The 21,429-nt window shown below is 60.6% G+C and overlaps 2 protein-coding genes across 2 annotated transcripts; one reads left to right on the forward strand and one right to left on the reverse strand.

Annotated features, from left to right (window-relative positions):
* Nucleotides 1-929: 929 nt before the first annotated feature.
* On the forward strand, nt 930-6,229 carry PLK1 (polo like kinase 1). Its single transcript, XM_058815816.1, has 10 exons — nt 930-1,310; nt 1,442-1,610; nt 1,687-1,831; nt 2,193-2,286; nt 2,783-3,002; nt 3,479-3,637; nt 3,720-3,797; nt 4,275-4,429; nt 4,859-5,041; nt 5,349-6,229. The coding sequence occupies exons 1-10, from the start codon at nt 930-932 to the stop codon at nt 5,553-5,555; spliced, it is 1,791 nt and encodes a 596-aa protein (XP_058671799.1). The 3' UTR covers nt 5,556-6,229.
* On the reverse strand, nt 5,998-14,156 carry ERN2 (endoplasmic reticulum to nucleus signaling 2). Its single transcript, XM_058815815.1, has 19 exons — nt 13,921-14,156; nt 13,760-13,832; nt 13,503-13,625; nt 13,325-13,426; nt 12,843-13,104; nt 12,660-12,738; nt 12,430-12,580; nt 12,034-12,155; nt 11,709-11,885; nt 11,370-11,619; nt 11,021-11,111; nt 10,335-10,524; nt 10,071-10,170; nt 9,725-9,924; nt 8,910-9,057; nt 8,689-8,816; nt 8,381-8,504; nt 8,089-8,156; nt 5,998-8,010 (listed from the first exon to the last, which is right to left on the reverse strand). The coding sequence occupies exons 1-19, from the start codon at nt 14,020-14,022 to the stop codon at nt 7,819-7,821; spliced, it is 2,682 nt and encodes an 893-aa protein (XP_058671798.1). The 5' UTR covers nt 14,023-14,156; the 3' UTR covers nt 5,998-7,818.
* Between the last annotated feature and the right edge of the window lie 7,273 nt (nt 14,157-21,429).

Raw genomic sequence — 21,429 nt, forward strand, 5'->3', positions numbered from 1 at the left:
GCATGGGAGCATCCCGCGGTCATCTCTCCCAGCAAGGGGACCCAGAGCCAGCACCGGGAGTGCCGGAGGGCCTGGCGTGGGGGGGACAGGGGGCAGTGAGGTCAGGGACAGCCCCTCAGAACTGCCACACCGTCACCCGAGGGGCGCAGCGTGGGGTGTCTGTGTTACAGAAACCGGCCCAAGGTCGGTTCCTGGCTACCCGCGGGAATCCCGCTGGGAACCGCTGGACATGGGAGCCGCGGGAGCGGGCGGTGCCACCGCAGGGCCTCTCCCGAGGAAACCCACGCCGGTGCAAATCCCGAGGAATGTCCTTGGCGGAGCGCCTCGTGCCCGCGCTCGGGGTCCCGCGGGAGCGCGCAGAGCGCGCCTCGGGGCCGGCGGGAGCGCGCGCGGCCGCTGCCAACGGCACCCTGCGCACGCGCACACCGCGCGCGCTGTGGGGGCGTGTCCGAGCGCGCCCGGCCCCGCCCCCGCGGGTGCCTGTCTCCCTGGGCTCCCATGGTGCCCCGCGCGCCGCGTGGATTTTAAATCGTGCGGCCAATGGGGAGCGGCCGCGCGCGGTAACGGCCCCGGCGCCGCCTTTGAATCGCGGCCGGAGCGAGCGAGCGGCCCAGCTCGGCCCGGGCCGTACCGTACTGCCGCGGCACCGGAACGGCACAGCCACCGCCACCCGCACGGCCGCAGGCACCCGCAGCTGCCCCGGTAAAGGCACCCCGCGCCCGCTGCTGCACCGGCACCGGGACCCGCCGGTACAGGGACTCGGCACACCCAGATCCACCGGTACCGAGACCCGCAGCTGCACCGGTGCACGAACCCGGCTCGTGCCGCTTCCCCAGCACCCACTGCTGCACCGGGACCCGCCGCTCTCCCGCAGCCGCTGTTTCGGCGCAGGCAGCCGGGGCCCGGCGCTGCCCCAGCGCGGACGCAGCATGAGCGCGCCGGGCGGGAAGGCGGCGCGGCCGGCGGCGCTGGTGGAGCCGGCCCGGGCGGCGGCGGCGGCGGTGGCGGGGGGGAAGGAGGTGCCGAAGGTGCTCGTGGATCCCCGCACCCGGCGCAGCTTCGTGCGCGGGCGGTTCCTGGGCAAGGGCGGCTTCGCGCGGTGCTACGAGCTGGCCGAGGCCGAGAGCCGGGAGGTGTTCGCTGGGAAGGTGGTGCCCAAGTCGCTGCTGGTGAAGCCGCACCAGAAGGAGAAGATGTCCATGGAGATCGCCATCCACCGCAGCCTCTCCCACCGCCACGTCGTCGGCTTCCAGGGCTTCTTCGAGGACGACGACTTCGTCTACGTCGTGCTGGAGCTCTGCCGCCGCAGGGTGAGGGGCCTGGGGGCGGGTGTCGGTGTCCCCGGGTTCGGACCTGTCCTTCCCTTCCCCGTGTCCTGCGGTACTGAGCTCCTCCTTGTCCCGCAACCCCCGCCCCGGTACTGACCCCCCGTTCCCCGCAGTCGCTGCTGGAGCTGCACAAGCGGCGGAAGGCGCTGAGCGAGCCCGAGGTGCGGTATTACCTGCGGCAGACCATCCTGGGCTGCCAGTACCTGCACAGCCACCGCGTCATCCACCGCGACCTCAAGTTGGGCAACCTCTTCCTTAGTGACGACATGGAGGTGAAGATCGGTAAGTGCAGGGACACCAGCACAGGGACCAGCCAGCCAGGGCATCCTGGTTATATCCCGTCTCTCTGTCCCTCCAGGTGACTTTGGCCTGGCCACCAAGGTAGAGTATGATGGGGAACGCAAGAAGACCCTGTGTGGGACACCCAACTACATCGCCCCAGAGGTGCTGGGCAAGAAGGGGCACAGCTTCGAGGTGGACATCTGGTCCATTGGCTGCATCATGTGAGTCAAACTGCCTTTCAGAGGGCATGGAGCTGGGCAATCCCTGTTCTGATCTCCTTGGCCCCTCTGAGCTTCAGTGTAATCCAAAGCTCCAGGTCACTGTCCCCCACAGTGCTGAGTCCTGCTGCCAGGCAGCTCCCAACCTTCCCCAACTGAAGCATTGCCTGCAGGGTGCTATATCCCAGCTTCCCTTTCCAGGGAACAGGATCCAGGCACAGTACACGTAGCTGTCAGTGTGTCTTAATGCTAACTGTGTTCCCTCTGCCAGGAAAGCCCTGGGTGTGCTTAGGACATGGTTGCTCCTGTGCACAATCTGAGTCTCTTTGGCAAAACTGACACCCTTTTGTCTGGGAATGCCCAGGTACACTCTGCTGGTGGGGAAACCGCCTTTTGAGACTTCTTGCCTGAAGGACACGTACATCCGGATCAAGAAGAACGAGTACACCATTCCCAAGGTATGCCGCTTCCCATGGAGCGTCTGTTTGGCTCACAGCAGTGCTTGGTGAGCCTCCTGCTGCAGCCTCTGTGTCTGCCACTCCATGGGCTCTCCACAGCAGGGCAGGGGCACTCAGGCTGGGGTAGTGTGAGCCTTGTGGGGAGCCAGCAGCTCCCTGCCCTGCAATCCAGCAAAAATCTGAGCTGGGCTGCTGGTGTGTGGGGGTGAATGCACATGGGCAAGTCCATGAGGTCTGGACCAGTGGAGCTGGTTCCCGGCTCACTCCACTGCTGATGAGTTGGTATTGCTCCAGTCATTTGACCCCAGGCTTTGGGTGCTGTTAGGAGCCAGTTCTCTGTGCCACCCAATTCTGCTTCCCCAGGCTTGTGTCCTGCTTGCCCGATGCAGCACTGGAGCTCCGCTCCAGGCGGAGCTTCCCTGGGCTGCAAACTCCGTTCATTTGTCACTAGTGCACATTGTCCCTGACCCGTCTCTAAACTCCGCCTGTCCCTCAGCACATCAACCCTGTGGCCGCAAACCTCATCCAGAAGATGCTGAGGTCAGACCCTGCCACGCGCCCGACCGTCGACGAGCTGCTGAACGACGAGTTCTTCACCTCGGGGTACCTGCCCAGCCGCCTGCCCACCAGCTGCCTCACCATCGCTCCCCGCTTCTCCCTGGCTCCCAGCAGCCTGGAGCTCAGCGGGCGGAAGCCGCTGACCGCGCTCAATAAAGGTAGGGGTGGGTGCCCGGGTGAGCTGGGCGGTGGGGCCGGGCACAGCCTGCCCAGCCTCCAGCAGCATCCACAACCTTCAGTGTGCCTCCCTCGCATCATCTCCTGATCCTTATGGAAACTCAGAGCATTTGTGGGTGAGGGCGGCTCTCCCTGCTCTGCCCGGGATGAAGCACTGCATTCGCTTCAGCTCTGTAAGGAGCTCAGACTCATGCCTGGGAAGTTCCACCGGAACACAAGGAAGACCTCTCCTGTGCACTGCCCAAGCACTGAACAGATTGCCTAGAGAGGGTGTGTGGAGTCTCCCTCACTGGAGATACTCCAGAATCCTCTGGACACATCCCGTGCTCTGGAATTACCCTGCTCATGTCCCACCACAATCCCTTCCGACATGAGCCGTTCTGTGTGTTAGGTGTTGTCTGTACCTGGTGCCTTTGGAACCTTGTCCCTCACATCTCAGTGTTGTCTCTCTGCCCAGGACTGGACAGCCCTGCCCAGGAGCCCTTGCTGGAGAAGGAGGAAGCAGCGGGGCTGCGGGAGGTGGGAGATGCTGTCAGCTGCCACCTGGCTGACATGTTGCAGCAGCTGACTGCAGTCAATGCAGCCAAGCCCTCGGAGCGAGTAGCAGTGAGGCAAGGTGAGCCTGGGGCAGCCCACGGGCCTCGTGGGGTGCACTGGCTGTGGGAAAGGTCCCCTAACAAGCTGCTTTCTTCCTGCAGAAGAAGCTGAGGACCCGGCCTGCATTCCCATCTTCTGGGTTAGCAAATGGGTGGACTACTCGGATAAATATGGACTCGGTAAATACCAGGGGTGGCAATGCTTCAGGCTTTCCTTGTGTCTGAGGAGGCTGGGAGAAGCCTGGGTTGATGCATTTCCTAGGCCTGGGTTTTTAATCGCCATATTCCAGTGTATGTGTCCAAGAGCACTGCCAGGAATCTTACCAAATACCCCAGGAATCCAGAGCAGTGGTCACTGACCATCAGCCTTGGCCACTTTAACGTGGACAATGGTACCTGTGCATGAGGTGACCAGGCTCTCCCCAGCCTGCACAGGGATCCATGGTGGCAGCAGAGGCTGTTTTTGAAGCAGCTGATGCAATAAGGGAGATGACAAATCCAAAGGTGGAAAAATGCCAGCCAGACCTCTCCAAAGAGAAGACCTGGCAGGGCCTTGGTGAGATGGCTGTTAGGGAATCCCTGGGTGATAAACCATCTGCCTTGGTACTTCCCACCACCTGTGGTCCCCCAAGATCTCATGGGGTCCTTTCTGGGCAGGTTACCAGCTCTGTGACAACAGCGTTGGGGTTCTCTTCAATGACTCCTCTCGGCTCATCATGTACAACGATGGGGACAACCTGCAGTACATTGAGCAGAACAACACTGAGTCCTACTTCACTGTGAGGTCCTACCCCTCTAACCTCAACAAGAAGGTCAGTCCTGGGGGCAGGAGCCCTGGCTGGGGGTGGTGAGACCCCTGCCACCCTTAGGCTTGGATGGCAGGGTGGGTTCCAGGGAGAAACTTTTATTGGAGGCCACTGGCACTTTGCAGGCTTCCTCTAGCTGGTGACACATGGGCCCAAGGACAGACACTAGCAGCTCTAGCTGCTATCTGAGGTTCGTTTATGAGCAGTTTCACAGAAATGTAGGTGCTCACACGACTTGCATGTACCAAAGTATTCAGCAAAGTGAGTCTGATGTGTCACGGTCAGAGTTAATTTTGAGGATTTCTTCAAGTTTTTGCCATAACACCTCAAGCTCTGAAAGATGTAAGGAGGGTCTGGGATTGTGATGGCTGTCCCTGTGCTCCTCCCCCGTGCCTGGGGTCACCCTCAGCCCCTCACAGCCCGTCCCTTCTGCAGATAACACTACTGAAGTACTTCCGGAATTACATGAGCGAGCACTTGCTGAAGGCGGGGGCGAACATCACACCACGGGAAGGGGACGAGCTGGCCCGGCTGCCCTACCTGTGCACCTGGTTCCGGACCCGCAGCGCCATCATCCTGCACCTCAGCAACGGCACCGTGCAGATCAACTTCTTCCAGGTGAGGCTCTCTGCAGGGCCGTGGCGCTGGCTGCACGTGGTGCTGCTTGGATGGTGGCAGGAGGGGATGACCTGAGCCAATGCTGTGCCCAGGGAGCCTGGCTCTGGGAGCTGTCTGTGCTGGTATCTAAAGCCCCCTGTGTCCTCACTTGTGAGGGGCTGTGCTCTGGAGCTGTTGTCCTGTGCTGCACTCTGAATTCTACAGAGGGGTTTTGTCACACGTTCTGGGTGTGCCAAGATGGCTCATCCAGAGGAAATGCTGCCCCGAGGAGCACGGTGCTCAGTGAGTGTGTGTTGTCTCCCCCCAGGACCACACCAAGGTCATCCTGTGCCCTCTCATGGCTGCTGTGACATACATAGATGAGAAACGGGACTTCCGCACGTACAAGCTGAGCCTGATCGAGGAGCACGGCTGCTGCCGCGAGCTGGCCAGCCGCCTGCGCTACGCACGCACCATGGTGGAGAAGCTCCTCAGCTCCAAGTCTGGCTCGGGCCGGGTGAAATCTTCCTCCTAGACCTTGTTCTTGCTGGACTCGACATCGGTGCCAAACTGCCCAGCTGTGGAGGGAGAGGTCTGGCAGCTTCCCTCACGCGGCCCAGCTGGGTTCCTACTCCTGGGTCTGGGCTCATTGCCCCGAGGAAGCCCTGCTGCTGTGGGAATGGTGTTGTTCACTGACTGGTGCCCAAAGGTTTCTTGCTTCCTGCTCCTAACAAAGTGTATTTTTAAACTCCCTACCTAGTCTGTTTTTCTAATTTCCCAAAGCCAAAAACCCAGCTCCAAACCAGCCCTCTTGTTTGAGGTGCCTGGGCCTGCTCTTGAGAGAGCAGGGCTGGCAGTGAGGTGTCTGTACATGGCTGTGCCCGTGCTCTGGGCTTTGTTTCCTCTGGTAGAAGCTCAGGTAAGGTATTGAACAAGCCCGGGGTGAGATTTGAGCTGAAACTTCAACTTTTGTATATTTCATAACTTGAATAAAGATTGTTTAACAGCATCCAGGCTGTTTCACTTCCCTTTGCCTTGCTGAGAGAGGGGACAGCACTGCTGTGGCTTCCCCCTCTCAATGAGCCATACTCTTACCCTTGGCCTGGGCTTGCGTCCTCCTTGGCTCCATGACTAATTATGGCTAAAGAATCAGCACAAGTCCTCTCAGGCAGCTGGAGCCCAGTGACTTGCCTGTTGCACTCCACTATCCCTGCCAGCAACTAGAGGTGCTCTTAGGCCAGTTTGTTTCTATAAGCAGGACTATGTTTAGTTGATGTTTTTTACTTTTTTATAACATTTTGTATAAATACATTCTGAAAAGAAATCTGGTACAAACCCTGTTATCTGTGTAACAAAATCCCACACCCCAGTACACAGAGGAATCAAACTATACAAAATTATTGCTGTTCCACAGAGGAGCTCTGCTGTGGGGCTCTTTGTGCCCACGGCTTCAGCTGGTGCTGGAGGCTGGCTCGCAGGGCCCACATGCCTATGGGCATGCTATGAACCACAGCACCCATGGGATACCTGCCCTGGGCAGCAGGAGAGGCTGGGGGAAATGCAGGCACAGGCCTGTCTTTGAGAGAGGGATCCCAGGGGCAAGGAACTCCCTCCTTTGTGCCCAGAGACAACTGTTCCTGGACTGCTGTGCCACCAGGCCTGGCACAGGTGCAGGCTGCTGGGGCCCCTAAGGGAGAAAGCCCTGTTCTGGGCACAGCTGAGATCCACACCTCCATTGTGGGACTGTGCCCCCACAGCCTGGGTGTCATGGGCAGGTCCCAGCCCCAGGGTGGCTGCTGGGCCTGGCCTGGGGAGCACAGCCCTGCCGTGGCTGAGGGGCAGCTCCAGTCTCAGGACTGGGGGCCTGGGCACAGCTCAAGGAGTTGTGTCCCCAGGCCCTTGGCACAGGACAGAACCTGTGGGACAAAGCAGGACAGAGCTTCCTGTCCCTGGTGAATGTCCCTTGGGGTTGATGGCAGCTTGAGGGCATTGCTGTGCCAGGGCCCCACTGTGAAAACACAATGTGTTTTCCTCTTTCTTCTCCAAGCACTGTGTCCACCTGAGATGTCTTTGTTTTCTGACTCAAATGCCTTCACACCTGTCTGACTGTGTGTGTTGGCAAAGATGTTGCTCAGAGGGTCCCCCAGGTGAGAGCATGGTGCTGCCTCATGCCCCACCTGCTGAGCCCTTGCCTGGCTGGCAGCAGGGCACTGAGAGGGCCCGGGCGGGAAGCAGCAGCTGCAGCCCTTGGGCATGGCCTACAGTCCTTGGGCCTGACCCACAGCCCTCGGGCATGACCCATGGCCTTCAGGTGCCATTGCCCCTCAGACGTGACCTGCAGCACTCTGGCATGATCCGCAGCCATCAGGCGTGACCCACAGCCCTCAGGCATGTCCCATGGCCCTTGGGCATGACCCGTGGCTGTCGGGTGTGACCCACGGCCCTCAGGGGCTGTCGCCCCTCATGCACTTTTGCCCCTCAGGCATGGCCCACAGCCCTTGGGTGTGACCTGTGGCCCTTGGACATGACCCACAGCCCTTGGGCCTGACCCGCAGCCCTCAGGCATGGCCCACGGCTCTCATGTGTGACCCGCGGCCCTCAGGCATGACCCACGGTCCTTGGGCATGACCCGCAGCCCTTGGGCTTGACCCGCAGCCCTCAGGCATGGCCCACGGCTCTCGGGTGTGACCCGCAGCCCTCAGGCATGACCCACGGTCCTTGGGAGTGACCCACAGCCCTCGGGCCTGACCCACAGCCCTCAGACATGGCCCACAGCTCTCATGTGTGACCCGCGGCCCTCAGGCGCCGTCGCCCCTCAGGCCCTGGCAGTAGTAGGAGCGGAAGGTGCGCTCGTGGGCACAGAGCCGCATGGCCCCGTGCGTGTGCAGCAGCAGCCGCGGGAAGCGGGAGGTGAAGTACTCCACAAAGCCCTCGGGGACGGAGCCCAGGGCCGCCCGCACGTCGGCCGGCAGCTCGTGGTAGTGGTGCTTCTGCAGGAGAGAGGGGGACGTGAGAGGGGACAGGGACAGTGGGGGGGGCAGGGCCGCGGGGCAGCTGGGTGGCCGTACCTTGTTCCTCATGGCCCGCAGCAGGTCACGCACCGACCCCCCCTTGTAGGTGCGGAACTTCCTCAGGTCTGGGGACAGCAGGGGAGACACGGAGTGAGGGGGGACACAGCCCCTGTAGTGCCAGCCTCAGCCCTGCTGCACTGTGGCCTCCCAAGGAAGGGCTGCCACCTTTACCTGCCCTGCTTTTGGCTCCTGGGCACAAGCAGGTGCCTGCTGGCCAGTAAAAGCACCAGCCCCTGAAGCCCCACTGCTTCACTGGGCCCAATGATGAGCCTGGCCCCTCCATGCTCACCCATCTGCAGCGGGAGGGAGATGTGCATCCTCCAGTTGGTCCTCACCACCGCCCGTCCCCCCGATTCCAGGGCTGAGACAATGGGCCCCTCGGCTGGCTCCTTCTCCACACGGTCACTGACGTCCTGTGTGCCCAAGAGGTGCGTATGGCACTGCCCCTGCTTTGCACGAGGTGGGACAGAGACCCAGGGACACCCCAGCCCTCCCAAGAGTAGCTCACAAGGAGCATGTTGACCTAAATGCAGCAGTTTCCAGCACGTTTTTCAGTGCACACCTGCATTCACTGCCAGTGGGGCAGCACAGGCTCACCTGGAAGAACTGCAGCTGCTTCTCCTGACTCCAGAAAAAGGGATGCACAAGGACCACAGGGGCCGAGGGCCGGCGCTGGGGCTCGGCGCTGATCATCGCCACAATCAGCTCCCTCGCAACGAGTTTGTCTGGGGGTGAAGCAGAACAGCACCGAGCTCGTCCCTGCCCCGGGAGAGGGAGCTGCCCTCAGCCCGCAGCCTCCCCGCGGGGACGGGTCTCACCGTGAGCCTCCTCCTGCAGGCAGCTCAGCTGGTAGCAGCCCGCCAGGATGTTGGCCTGGCGCCGCAGGCTGTCCCCAAAGGGGTGCTGGCCCCCCGACACCACATAGTAGAAGATGCACCCGGCTGAGAAGATGTCCACAGCACTGGTCTGAAAAACAGGGGGGCACGTGGGACCCTCAGGCAAAGGGCAAGGAAACCTTTACCTGCCACTTCTCTGTCTTTTCATCTGGACAATTTGTCATTGGCTGCAGAGCTGCTGGAAAATGCATCACATGGGGCTCCTGCTCTGCTACCTGCATCAGGGAGCCCCATCACCCCAGGTTCCCAACAGAGAAGGCGTTTCCAGAGGCACAGCCAGAATTCAGGACTCCACAGCCCAATGGACATGCAGGGGCTGCAGGTGTCCCACCAGCAGGCAAACAGACACCAGCATGAGCCCCAGCACTGCCCTGCCCAGGAGCAGTGCAGCAGCTGCTTCCAGTGGGAATGAGATCCCCAACTGTGAAGAGAGGAGAAGCGTGACCTTGTCAGCATCTCACAGCCCCTTCAACCTCCCCACCCCGAATTTCTGAGGACTAATGGAGCCTAATGAGACACCTGTGCTGAGCACAGCTGGGCACTGTCTCACAAGGGCAGGGGCACGGGGACAGCCCTGGCAAGGAGCACAGTGCCTGTGTCTGGGCTGGCTCTGGCTCATGGAGCTCTCATCTTAATTGTGCACCCTGGCAGTGTGACCTGAGACCACTGCCACCATGGGGGACACGCCACAGTGGGCCCAAGGAGCACCCGGGGCAGGGGGGCCACGGCTCACTGACAGGGTTCTCCTTCGGGGCCTCCTGCAGCACCTCGGGCGCGATCCAGCCCTCAGTGCCGGGGATCCCGGAGCGGAGGCTGAAGCTCTGCCGGCCCCCCTGGAGCTTCTTGCAAAGGCCAAAGTCGGAGATGACGGCGCGGATCTGCCCGTGGCGGTTCGGGACAGAGATGAGGATGTTACAGGGCTTCAGGTCACGGTGCACTGCAAGTGAGAGGCTGTGGTGTCACCCGGCAGGGCTGGAGCAAGCAGGGCTCTGCCACAGCCCCATGTGCTGCTGAAGCCCCAGTCCTGCCAAACCACGCAGCATTTGCTGAGGAGGGGCTGCAGAGGGGAGTGCTGGCCCTTACCGATGCTGAGGGAGTGCAGGTGGGCCAGCCCCGACATGGTCTGACGCAGCACGGACACCGGGTCCAGCCCACGGCGCTCAAAGCTGGGGCTCTCCACGTACTGGAACCACACAGCAGGAGAGGAACTGAGCCTGGTTTACTGGGCAAAGGCAGGCTGGCTGGAGAGACACCCTCCCCGGCGTGATGGGGGCGATGGAGAGGAGCCCCCGCAGAGGCAGTCTGTGCCCGAGGCCGGTGCCTGCAGGGCTCCCGGGCCCGGCTCACCTCCTGCAGCGTGGCGGAGCACAGCTCGATGGCGATGTAGTGGAACTGCCGGTCCCGCTCCGTGCAGAAGTAGCGCACCACGTGCGGATGCTCGTCGGACTCGCGCAGCAGCCGCACCTCGCGCTCCAGCAGGTGCACGCACTCGGGCAGGAGGCGCTTCACGGCCACGCTGCGGCCCTCGAACTGCCCCCTGTGCACAGAGTCCTGCTGTGCCCGTGTGCTGCAGGGCAGGGCCCGGCCACCCTCACCCACAGGGTGCCCAGCATGCTGTACCCACACTGCTGCACCCCAAAGCCTTGTCACGTCACCGACAGGAATCTTCCCAGTGTAAGCTGGGAAATGGAGGGTCTCCATTTCATAGGAAAATTACATCCCTCACTTTTTCTGTGTTCAGTGGTGGAAAAGGGGCTCAGCCAGAGCCTCGGAACCATGTGAGGGGCCAGAGCAGGTGCAGGCAGGCAGGGAGGGGTGCAAGGGGGACCTGCCCTGTGTACCCAGTGCCTGGTCAATGAGGGCCACGAGCCCAGCTCCAGGATGGGTGGGATGAGGACCAGAAGAAACTGAAGGGGGTGAGCTCTCAAAAGTCCCTGAACCAGAGGCTACCACCCTGAGCTGCCTTGTCACTATCCCTGTGGCTCCCAGGGAGAAAGGGAGCAGAGTGGGGACAGGCACCCAGTGTCACCCACCTGAAGACAAAGGTTCCTCCAGCTCCATGGCCCAGCACATCTTTGGGGTTAAAAGAAACTTTCCCAACTACAACCAGGTCTGGTTCTGCATCTGCAATGGAGAAAAGACAGCTGTCTTCCAGCCTCCAAGCATTAGTTCTGTGTAGAGGACACCTGTTTCTCTATTTATCTGGCCATTTCTTGGGCCCTACTCTTATGTAGCCCATGCTTATCCAGCAGCAGATCTGGCACCTCCTCCCATCCCAGTTGGGGTGCAGCCCTCTCATCTGCGGGCATCCCTGCCCCTGCTCTGGGCGCTGACATCTCTGGACAGAAGCCCCCACAGCCTGCCTGTTCCCCCTGCACCCACCTTCAGCAGGCACTGGGACAGCTGGCTCTGGGCTGACTGTTCCATTAGCCGGCTCCTTCAGGCAGGCGGAGGGGCTGGAGCTCTGTGAGAGCTCTGAGGCACTGCCCTGGCTCAGCTCCAGCTCCCCAGGCTCCTCAGGGACCCCCTCTCCGGAGACTCGGCCCGAGAGCAGCATCTCCTGCTGCTGCTGCAGGAGCTGTATCTGCTCCTCCAGCTGCTGCTGCTGGGCCACATGCTGCCGCTGCAGCTTCTGCAATACAAACCACGGGAACATTCAGAGCCTGGAGCCATGCTGGGGCATTGGCTCCGTGTCCCTCTCCCTCCACCAGCAGCACTCACCGTGAGCAGCAGGACCAGGATTCCCCCGCCCAGCAGAGCCGTGCCGACGCCTGCCATCACCAGGTCCCAGGTGCCAGACTCGGGGTACACCTCCAGCTGCTCCCCTGGCACAGGGTCTGGCTGGAGCTGCCCCTCGCTGCGGACAGCTGGCTCCTCGGGGCTGCTGGGGGCCAGGAACTGCAACACACACCCAGGGCTGGCTGAGGCACAGACCGCAGGGCACTTGGCTTTGCGACCTCCTTCCTGTCCTGTCCCATGCTGGGGACCCACTGCCCACCCCAAGCAGCACAGACCCCTCAGTGACCCAGCACCCTTCACCACTCACATCATCGAACACGGTCCTGCTAGAAGGAGCCCTGGGGATGATGGTTTCCGTGGTTTTCCTCAGGTTCTCTGGGAAGGCTCTCAGCATCGTGGTGTGGACCAAAGGAGGCAGCTCATGGTGCCCTGTGGCAGGAGGGGAACAGAGACAACCCCTCAGTTCCCCTCTTGGTTTCAGCACCCATCCCTTGCCAGCAGCCCTGGCTCTCCTGGAGTAGGGGGGTTGCTTCTCATGGGACCCCCAGCATGGGTAACTGTGAGCCCTGCTTCAAAGGGTCCCCACTGGGCGGAGCAGGTTGCCTATTGTCCCCAAAGCACAGCAGCAGCTCGGGGTGTTCCCCCCCGGGCACTGCCTGGGAGCCAGGACATGGGTGAGTCTGTGCCTACCACAGCTCCGCACCTATGAGGAGCCACTGGTTCGGAGGTGAGGCGATGCTGCCCTGCGGGTACTTGACGTCCGTGCTGGGCGTGATCTCGCACTCCCCGGACTCCCTCATGGTCACGTCCTCCGTGGTGGGGCCGTCGATCCTGGCCAGCGTGATGCCCTGGGGCTGGGGACGTGGCAGCTCGTGGGGCACCAGGCGGCCGGACACGCCGTGGTGGCTCCAGCGGGGCACAGGGGACACTCACCACCAGCGCCACGCTGCCGTGCACCAGGGAGGTCACAGCATAGAAACTGGTGGCGTGCTTCCCCACGTAGAGCGCCGGCCTGCAGGGCAAGGACAAGCATCACCTTCCATCCGCCACGGACCAGGGTGGCCGAGCACGGGGAACACGAACGCCACCGGCTGCCACCGCTCAGGAACCACCTACAGCAGCTGGGTCTTGGTGGCAGCGAAGTCCTTGACGGACTGGTAGCTCCACTTGAGGACGTGGATGTCCTGTGTCTGGAAGGTCAGGTAGCGCAGGGTCTCCATGGCCACGTTGAGGTGGGGCAGGCGGCGCAGGCTGTCCTGGTGCCACAGGTAGATGCCAACCACAGGTGAGCCGTAGTTCTGCGCCCACAGGACCTCCCCGCTCTCCTTATCCAGGGTCACCACCAGCCCGTCGCCGCTTGAGGCCAAGTGTGCCATTTCTGCAGAGAGCAAGGGGGATGAGGGACGCAGCACTTCGGCTGTGTCTCCTCTGGTCACCCTCGGTTCCGCCACTGGTCGTGGGCTGTTGTCCCCAGCAATGGGCACAGCTGAGCCCTGCTGGCCCTGGCACTGCCACCCCAGGCCCCTGCACAGCCAGAGTCCTGCTGGAGTGGGCACTGGGGAGCTGTGTGCCATGACTGCCACTGCAGTTGCACTCACTGTACTGGTAGGACTCCTCGCAGAGCGGGGCCGAGTACTCGGAGAAGGTGGCATTCCAGTGCAGCTCCCGCGACTTGGTGTCATACATGGTGATGATGTACTCTGGGGACAGGAGCAGGGCACAAGGTCACCTCCAGGGCCCCATTACTGGCACCAGGGGGTCGATGGGGGCACTTACGGGTCCGTCCGATGTAGAGCAAGGGGCTGGATGGGCACAGACCATCCCAGGCCTCTGTTGAGAGGGTGGTCTGCTTCTCCCCTGACTTGGGGTCCACAATGAACCAGCTGTCCTGCTTCTTCCCTGAGAAGGAAAATGCCTTCTTTGTAAGCCCCCGCAGCCCCCTGTCCCCAGGAGCTCCCTCTGAGCCCTGCCTGTGCCCTGCACAGCTCCTGGGGCCTGGGCAGGGCTGTCCTGCACACCGCAGCGCTCCGTACCGGTGTACAGCACCCCGTCCGAGCCACGGCACGGCGAGGACTGCACCAGCTCCGGGATGGTGAATGGCAGCTTCTGCAACACAGGAGCAGGGCAGGGTCACCCTGCAGCCCAGGGCACCCCAGGGCTCACAGCGTGCCCACGGCCCCACAGCCCTACTGACCATCAAGCCTTCCTTGTTCTTTCCTCCCAGGATATACAGGCTGCCGTCATTGGGGTCTGGAAGGAATGCTGGCCTGGGAAGCACGAGAGAGGGATAAAACATGAGCCACCCCCTGCCCCAGACACCTCCGAGGACACAGAGTGGCTACACTGCAGAATCCCCTTTAGCAGTTTGCTCTGGGGTGAGTCCCTGCAGGACTTGACCTTTCCTGGGCACCTGCAGCACTGGGTTTTGCAGGAGATAAATCCCACTCTGGTCAGTCCTGGGGCTTCCCACAGCCACCCAGTGTGCACCCACCAGGCCGGTGGATGCCCTGCCTGTCTCAAGGAGCTCTCGCTGCCCGCCTGCCCCTGAGCTGTCAGGGGGATTTCCCTCTATTTCTCTCCATGCTGGTGTGTGCAGTCGAGCTGAGAGTTCCTCGGCTGTGCAGCAGGTGCCAGCTCCTCCTCATCACCATGTGCACATGCCAGGGACAGGGTAAGGTGATGCCACGGCATGGGCTGGGCATTTCATATCTCTGTGGTTCCCCTTTCCTGCTGTTGCTCCATCAGTTATCAGGGAGCCTCCTGCACTGCCCAGTGGGGGTGACACTCACTCTGCCACATAGACTGGCACCTGCAGAATGGGATCTGAAACAGAGAGTGAGAGGCCACATCAGCGGCGCTGCTGTGAGTGGGACAGCACAACACCACTGTTTACCCAGTGTGGCACTGTCACCCAGCCCAGCCACGCAGCCTGTTTGCCTTTCAGAGCTAAAAGAGACACAAAGGCAGATGCTCATCTGTGCCTGGGGCCGGGGCTGGCAGCGCACCCCAGACTGGAGGTACTGGCAGCCCAGAGCCCATCCAGCAAAATCCAGGCCAGGGGAGCATTCCCAGACCCCAAATACACTCCAGGAGCTGGGCTGTGAGCAAATGCTCCCCAGTCACTACTCACCATCCTTCAGGGTCCACTTGATGTCCCCTGTGCTCTTGCTGACAGCGTGGAGGTTCCCATCCAGCGTGGAGATGAAGAGCAGCGTTTCTGTGACAGTCACAGCACTGCCTTTGAGGCTCTAGGACAGACACAGCATCCTCAAGAGATCAGCCAGACTTGGGAACAATCCCCCAGCCCAGCTCCTCTGTGCAGCTCAGCTGCTGGGGCAGCTGCACCCTCAGTGACCACCCGCCCCTACAGACCCTGGCTCCCCTGGCTCACATCCCACCAGAGCCATCCTGGGGCTGGAGCAGCCTTCCCTTTCCCTCCTCTCCCTGGAACAAGTTTTCCCACAGGTGGGATGAACTGCAGTGTGGCTGTTCCCAGCCACGACCCTGGATGCTTTTCTAAAGGTGACAAGAGCAGCCTGATGGCCGGCTCCTTCCAGAAACAAACGAGTCTGGTGACTTTTCATGCCAGAGAAGTGATGATTGCTTGACTGGGCCTTCAGAGCTGCAGGTTTCAGCTACCTGACATTGAGGAAGTAATTGCAAATTCACCTGGGAAGAGGAGCTGCTGCTTCCACGTATGGCGTCTGCATAGCGAGTGCCAGCTCAGCCAGCGCCACATATGCCAGCCTCGCCCCGTCAGCAAACAGGGATGGGCAAACAGCACGGGACACACACGGCTCTGGCAGTCCCCAGTGCCAGGATTTGGCAGCAGCACTGAGGCCCTGGCTGGCCACAGGTCAGTGTGAGAGGCACAAGGACACCCCAGGAGCCCAGCCCCACAGCAGTCCCCTGGCTGCTCGGGGAGCCTGAGCTGGCACAGCCTGTCCTGGGGGCCTGTCCTGGCTGTGGAGCAGGGAGCAGCCAGCAGCCTGTGCCCAGCCGGGACCCGCATGCGAGCCTGAGACCATTTGCAGAGCACAACCTGACAGTACAAGAGTGGCTGTGGCACGGCAGGGCCAGGAGATTCCTTCAGCTGCAACAAAGCACAGGAGCACAAACACCTCCCTCACAATGCACCTCATATCAACCTCTGCGCCTCCAGCCCAGTTCTTTTATTTGCACTTCTTTTTGCTTCATTTTCAGGTGAGGTCAGAGTGAGTTTCCCTGCTCTGGCTTTGCCCAGAGGACACGGCAGGGAACTGCTCCCCAGCATGGCTCCTCCAGCCCCCATGGCCATGCAGGAGGGATTGCTGCTGGCTGGGGACATGCCAGGCTGGCAGACAGGGGCTCTTGCAGTGTGGCCACCTGCCCGGGGGAAACTGAGACTGCCGGCCCCCCCCAGCCATCAGGGCTCTCTGCTTCCTTCCCCCCTGAAGCACTGGGGACTTTTCCATCCCTTCTGCGAGTGTTTTGGTGCCAGGGCACTCGGGCAAAGGCCAGGCTGCCTACCTGCTCCCCATAAGCCACCATGGGCAGAACTGGGAGCACAGGGTGCCTGGGAGCTGCCACCCTCCCGCTGGTCCCAGCCCCAGCCCACAAGTGTGGCTGCTCCCACGGGCTGTCCCAGGAGCTTTCCCGAGGTTCCACCACAGCACTTTGGACTCTGCAGTGATGCTGCTGGGGCTGAGCTCAGCCCTGGGCTCGGGGCACCTCACTCCCCCAAGGATGGATAGAGAGGGATGCCCAAGCACAGACAGAAACTCGGCGCCAGCATCTTCTGCTTCCTCCAGTGAAGCAGCTCTAGCCGTGTAATCCAAAGCCGCCCTGGCAAGCTGCCTATCCACTTGAACCGCCACCAGCCGCAGGAGCTGGATCCGGCTCTGAAGGCACCTCCCTGACAGGGAGCAGGACCAGGCAGAGGGGGAAGGGGACTCCGCTGCCGGCCACAGCCGGGGCTAGGGGTGAGGACAGAGATCAATCTCCGCTCTGGGTGCCGCAGGGGTCCCAGCCCGGGTGACGGCCCGGCGCTCCATCGCACCGCGGCCAACGCACCCACGAACGGCTGCGGGTCCCGGCAGCATCCCGGCCCCGCGGGCACCGCGGCCCCTCACCCGCACCCCAAGCACCTTGCGGGTGCCCCCGCCCGAGGGCCGGCTCGGGCCCCGCTGCCCGGTGTCACCCGCGGCCGCTCCCGCCCGCGCTGCCGCACCTGCCCCGAGCGCGGGGCGCCCCTGTCACAGCCCGGGCACCGAGCGCCGTGCGCCCTCCCGCAGGACGCGCGGGGCACGGCGAGCACCGGGAGCACCGGCGAGCACCGGGAACACCGGCTCACACCTCGCTGTCCCCTCCCGGGCGCTGTCCCACCCCCGCTGCCAGCTGCGGCCGTACCTGTGCCGGGGGCGGCGGGAGCAGCAGCAGAAGCAGCGGCAGCAGCGGCGGTACCGGCGGCAGGAGCCCCCGGAGCCCCCGCGGGCGCGACGCGGCGGGGCCGCCCATGTCCCATGTCCCGGCCAGGCCAGGCCGGGCCGGGCCGCGCGGCCGCCGTGAGTCAGCGGGGCCGGGGCGGGTCCCGGACGCGGCTTCCGCCCCCCGCGCTCCGCACACGCGCCCCGGCCCCGCGGCCCCGCCGGCCTCCCCGCCCCGCTCCCCTCCGGCCCCGCGGGAGGAGCCGCGCTCAGCGCACACCCCGCATCCCCCCGCCCTGGGCACCGGCCCCGGCCCGGCCGCAGGCACCGAGCCGAGGACGGTTCCTCTGGCCGGTAACGGGGGCGAAGCCCTCCCGGCCGTGGCGGTGGAGGAAGGAGCCGGCTCCTGCCGCCCCCCGCAGCCCCGTGTGCCGGGAGCTCGGCCCGAGGACAGCGGGGACCGGGGGCTGCGCTGGGACCCCCGCCCGCACGGACCCCTGGAACCGAGAGCCAGGGCACACCGGGCACCACGGCGAACAGGAGCTGCCCGCGGGCACAGCTGGGAGAACGGCAGCACAAACTGGGGCTACCGACCCGACTGAGATGGGGATTTTGGGTGGGACAGCAGGTGTCTAAAGGGGGAAGCGAGGCCCAGCAGATCGGTTCAGCACGGCAATGCCGAGGGTGCCCGTTCAGCACGGCAATGCCAGGGTGCCGACTGAGCACGGCAATGCCGAGGGTGCCGCACGCCCAGCACTGGGGCTGCTCCGAGCACCCGCTTGGGGCTGTTCAATGGCAGTGTGACCGTGACACCACAGCAGGACCGGCCCAGCTCGGTGCAAAAGCAGACTAAGGCCCGGCTTTGGGCAGGGAGGTAGAGACCATCCCGTAATTCAGAGCCTGTGTGTGTGCAGTGGCACACGGCAGCAGAACCCAAATCCCCAACGTGGGAGATGGGCACCCATGGCTTTGATGTGCCACCAGGTGTGGGGTCTCCTGAACTTAGGCCTGTGTCCATCTTCCTGCAAAGAAACTCACTACAAACCTTTTGCTCACAGTTGTTCATGCAGGAGGAAGCAGCTCAGTACATACAGAATATTGAAACACTCAAACACAGAAATACTTAATTATCAAACTTTAATTCATAAGACTAATCTTACAGAATAAAACACCAGGATAACCAGTCAAGGTTACACTTAAAAAAATCCAGCAGTGCAAATCTAAGACTAAATATTTGTCATCTCCCTCCCCCCAAAATAGGCAATAGATTATTTAAAAATACCATAATACATGGTACTCACATATTCCATTTAAAATAAATCTGCAGTGAACACAAATATCTAAGTTGGTTTTTTAAAATATAAAACCAAAGAATTAATCGCTTAGAGTATGGATAAGACAGAGTGAACTTCCATGAGCTACCAAGAGGAATCCTTGGCTAGAAGGTAAAATGGCCACGTTTCATACCAGCCTTGCTAGGGCTCTCCTGGTCCCCTCCGGTGACAAGGACACTCACTAACAAAACAAGATGCCAGCGGCCTCATCCTAACAGGTGGGGAGAGGTGCTGGACAGAACTGGGGGTGCAAACGGCTCCACTGGGAAAACCAAGTTACAAAGGAAGAAAAGTAAACCGAGGGGAGTCTGGAAACAAGCCCTGCAAGGCCGGGAGCAGGGAGGGAGTGCCCGGGGCAGCGGCGGGGTCAGGACCGTGGCTGTGGCAGGGGGCAGAGCAGACCCCACCGTGGCACCTGGGCATGCAGCAGCAGGGAGTTGTTCATCTTTGGCCCTTAGAGCATGGAGCAGTGGGCACCAGCCAGCAGGTGCAAGCTGGGCAGGGTGTGTGTGGCACCAGCACGGTGTGGTGGTGGTGAGTTTATCTCCTTGGAATCCAGATCCCTCTCTTCCGTCACCAGAACACCCTGACTGTAGTTACACATTCCTCATCAAAGTCATTAATGGAAATTAATCATTTACTTTAAACTTGGTATGAAACCATGCGAGTAACACAAGCTCTTCATGCAAGACAGTCTGTTCAAACCCCAACCAGGCTGAGCAACAACACTTCTGCATTCCCAAGGAAGCAGTGATCCTGGGACTGCTTACACTTGGGATGCACAAACAGAGGAAAGGATACTGAACTTGGGACAAGTAGTACTGGGACTGCAGTACTGGGCGTGGAGAGGGGAAGGGATGGCACACAGGTGAGCTGTGGCACCCAGTGTCATGGAACAAGGTAGGGAAGGAGCTGGGGGACAGGCAGGAGGAATCCCAAGATGGCAGCAACGAGGGGACACTGCCTGGGCTCTGGGAGCAGCCAACAGCAAACACCAGCTGTGTCCTGCAGGGACCTGCATTTGTGTCACCAATACTTTAACCTGCAATTAGCAAGCCCAGAAAACACTCAGTGCAACCTCATATGGAGTGGCACCCCAGGGTGCTCCCGGGGAATCACACCTACACACAGCAGGAAGCAGTCGCTGCTGGGAGCACCCCGGTAAATTGTGATTTAACAGAAATACACATGTGTGCAGCTGGTACTGAATGCCCACAGAATGAATGTCAGATCTCAGAACCATCTTTATCACCAACTCCAAGTTCCAAGTGTACTCACAATTTACTCACACACTGTGTCTCACTGAGGACCAAACTCCTCCCTGGGATCACTGGTTATTCTGAGTCTGCCTTGGGATGGTCACACTGACCAGAGAGCAAAATCCAAAGCTGAGAGAGGCAGGCAGTGGCTGAGAGACAACTGTGGCACTATCCCACTAAAAAGAGGGTGTTTCTTAATGTCAGTAACTGCCTTGGAAAAACTGGTATATGCCAGAACATACCCAACTCCACATCATCCCCAAAGAGAAAGGATCCTAAAAGCAGCGCTGCTAATTTTAACTAGAATACTCATTTCAAAGAGATTCCAAGAAGCCTGGGATATTGAGCCAACAAACACCAACTAAAGCATTTATAAGTCACTTTCCTGTGATTTTAATTTTAATTTTAATTGAATTAAATTTAATTTTAATTCAAATTTTGCACATAGAACAAAAAAATGAGACATTTTCATTTTTCCAATCAGATCCAACCTGCAAGGAAGCGCCTAAACAGGACCACATTTTCTTACTGTATAGTATTTTCTTCATGTTTAAAATCTGTACGTAACCGAGCGGTTTGTGCTGAGTCTCCTTTGAGCTGCTGGGCTGTGTGTGTGGCCCAAGACAGGGCAGCTGTGCCCCTGGCACGGGGTGCGACAGTGCCCTGTGCCCCAGCAGTGGTCAGTGCCTGTCCCCACTGGCCCCAGAGTTACTCACCCGGTCGCTGCGTCCTGCACAGAAGCCACAGGAGCTGGGGAGGAGCTGAACTCGGGCACCAGGGCACCACAACTGCTGCTGCCCTCCCCAGGGGCCAGGGGGTGGAGGAACAGGAAAGGAAACGGAACACAAACAGATGCACTGACAGGTCAGAGCACACTGAGGAACAAACGGGAGCTGATCATCACAGAACCAGCAAGGTGGCAACATGGCCACAGGTGACAGAAAGAGCCAGTGTCACCCCTCTGCTTTATCCTGAAGTGCCCACACCTTCCATCAGGTAAAAAATTGTTAATTTCAGCCTTTACACCAGGGCTGACAACTAGGAAATGACAAGTGTGATGGCTGTGTTTCACCCACGACGCTGTCACCAGCAAAGGCAGCCCAGCTCCTCTCTGCCCCCACTGCTGCAGCCAAGGGAGCTGACACAGCTCTCCTGGCCCAGCCACGCGTGCCAGGACACACTGCTGCTGCCTTGTACACAGAAAGGAAATACCCCAAGCTACAGGAGTAACAAGCACAGCACTAGATTTGATGTAGGATATGAGACACCTTTAAAACTCATATTTCGTGGCTGCTCAAACAGAAAATGCAAACTAAAAGCTGCTGTCTAGAGGCTACAGGGAAATATGTGACCTCAACTCCTACCAGAAAGCCAATGTGTTTTCCAGTCTCTCAAGTAAAATAAAAGTAAAATAAATACTCATTTGGGAATTTGCACTGCTGTGCTTCAACTGGGCTCTTCCCTCAAGAAGAGGGAAGAGTGGACATGGAGCATATTCAGATTGGCTGTTCCTAAAAGGCTGTTTCTGCACGGCTTTGAGCTACTGGCCTGGAGCAGCACTGAGCCCCAGCGCTGATGCAGAGCAGGGATGTGTGAGCTGCTCCAGTCTGGCTGCACAATGCCACCTGCTATGGGCTTTGCACCTGTGCAGGGCTGAGGGCTCTGCTCAGAACACCTGAGAGAAATGGCACATGGATGGCTGGCA

The sequence above is a fragment of the Ammospiza caudacuta genome, chromosome 17 (genome assembly GCF_027887145.1).
Source record: "Ammospiza caudacuta isolate bAmmCau1 chromosome 17, bAmmCau1.pri, whole genome shotgun sequence".
In the NCBI taxonomy this organism is placed as follows: Eukaryota; Metazoa; Chordata; class Aves; order Passeriformes; family Passerellidae; genus Ammospiza; species Ammospiza caudacuta.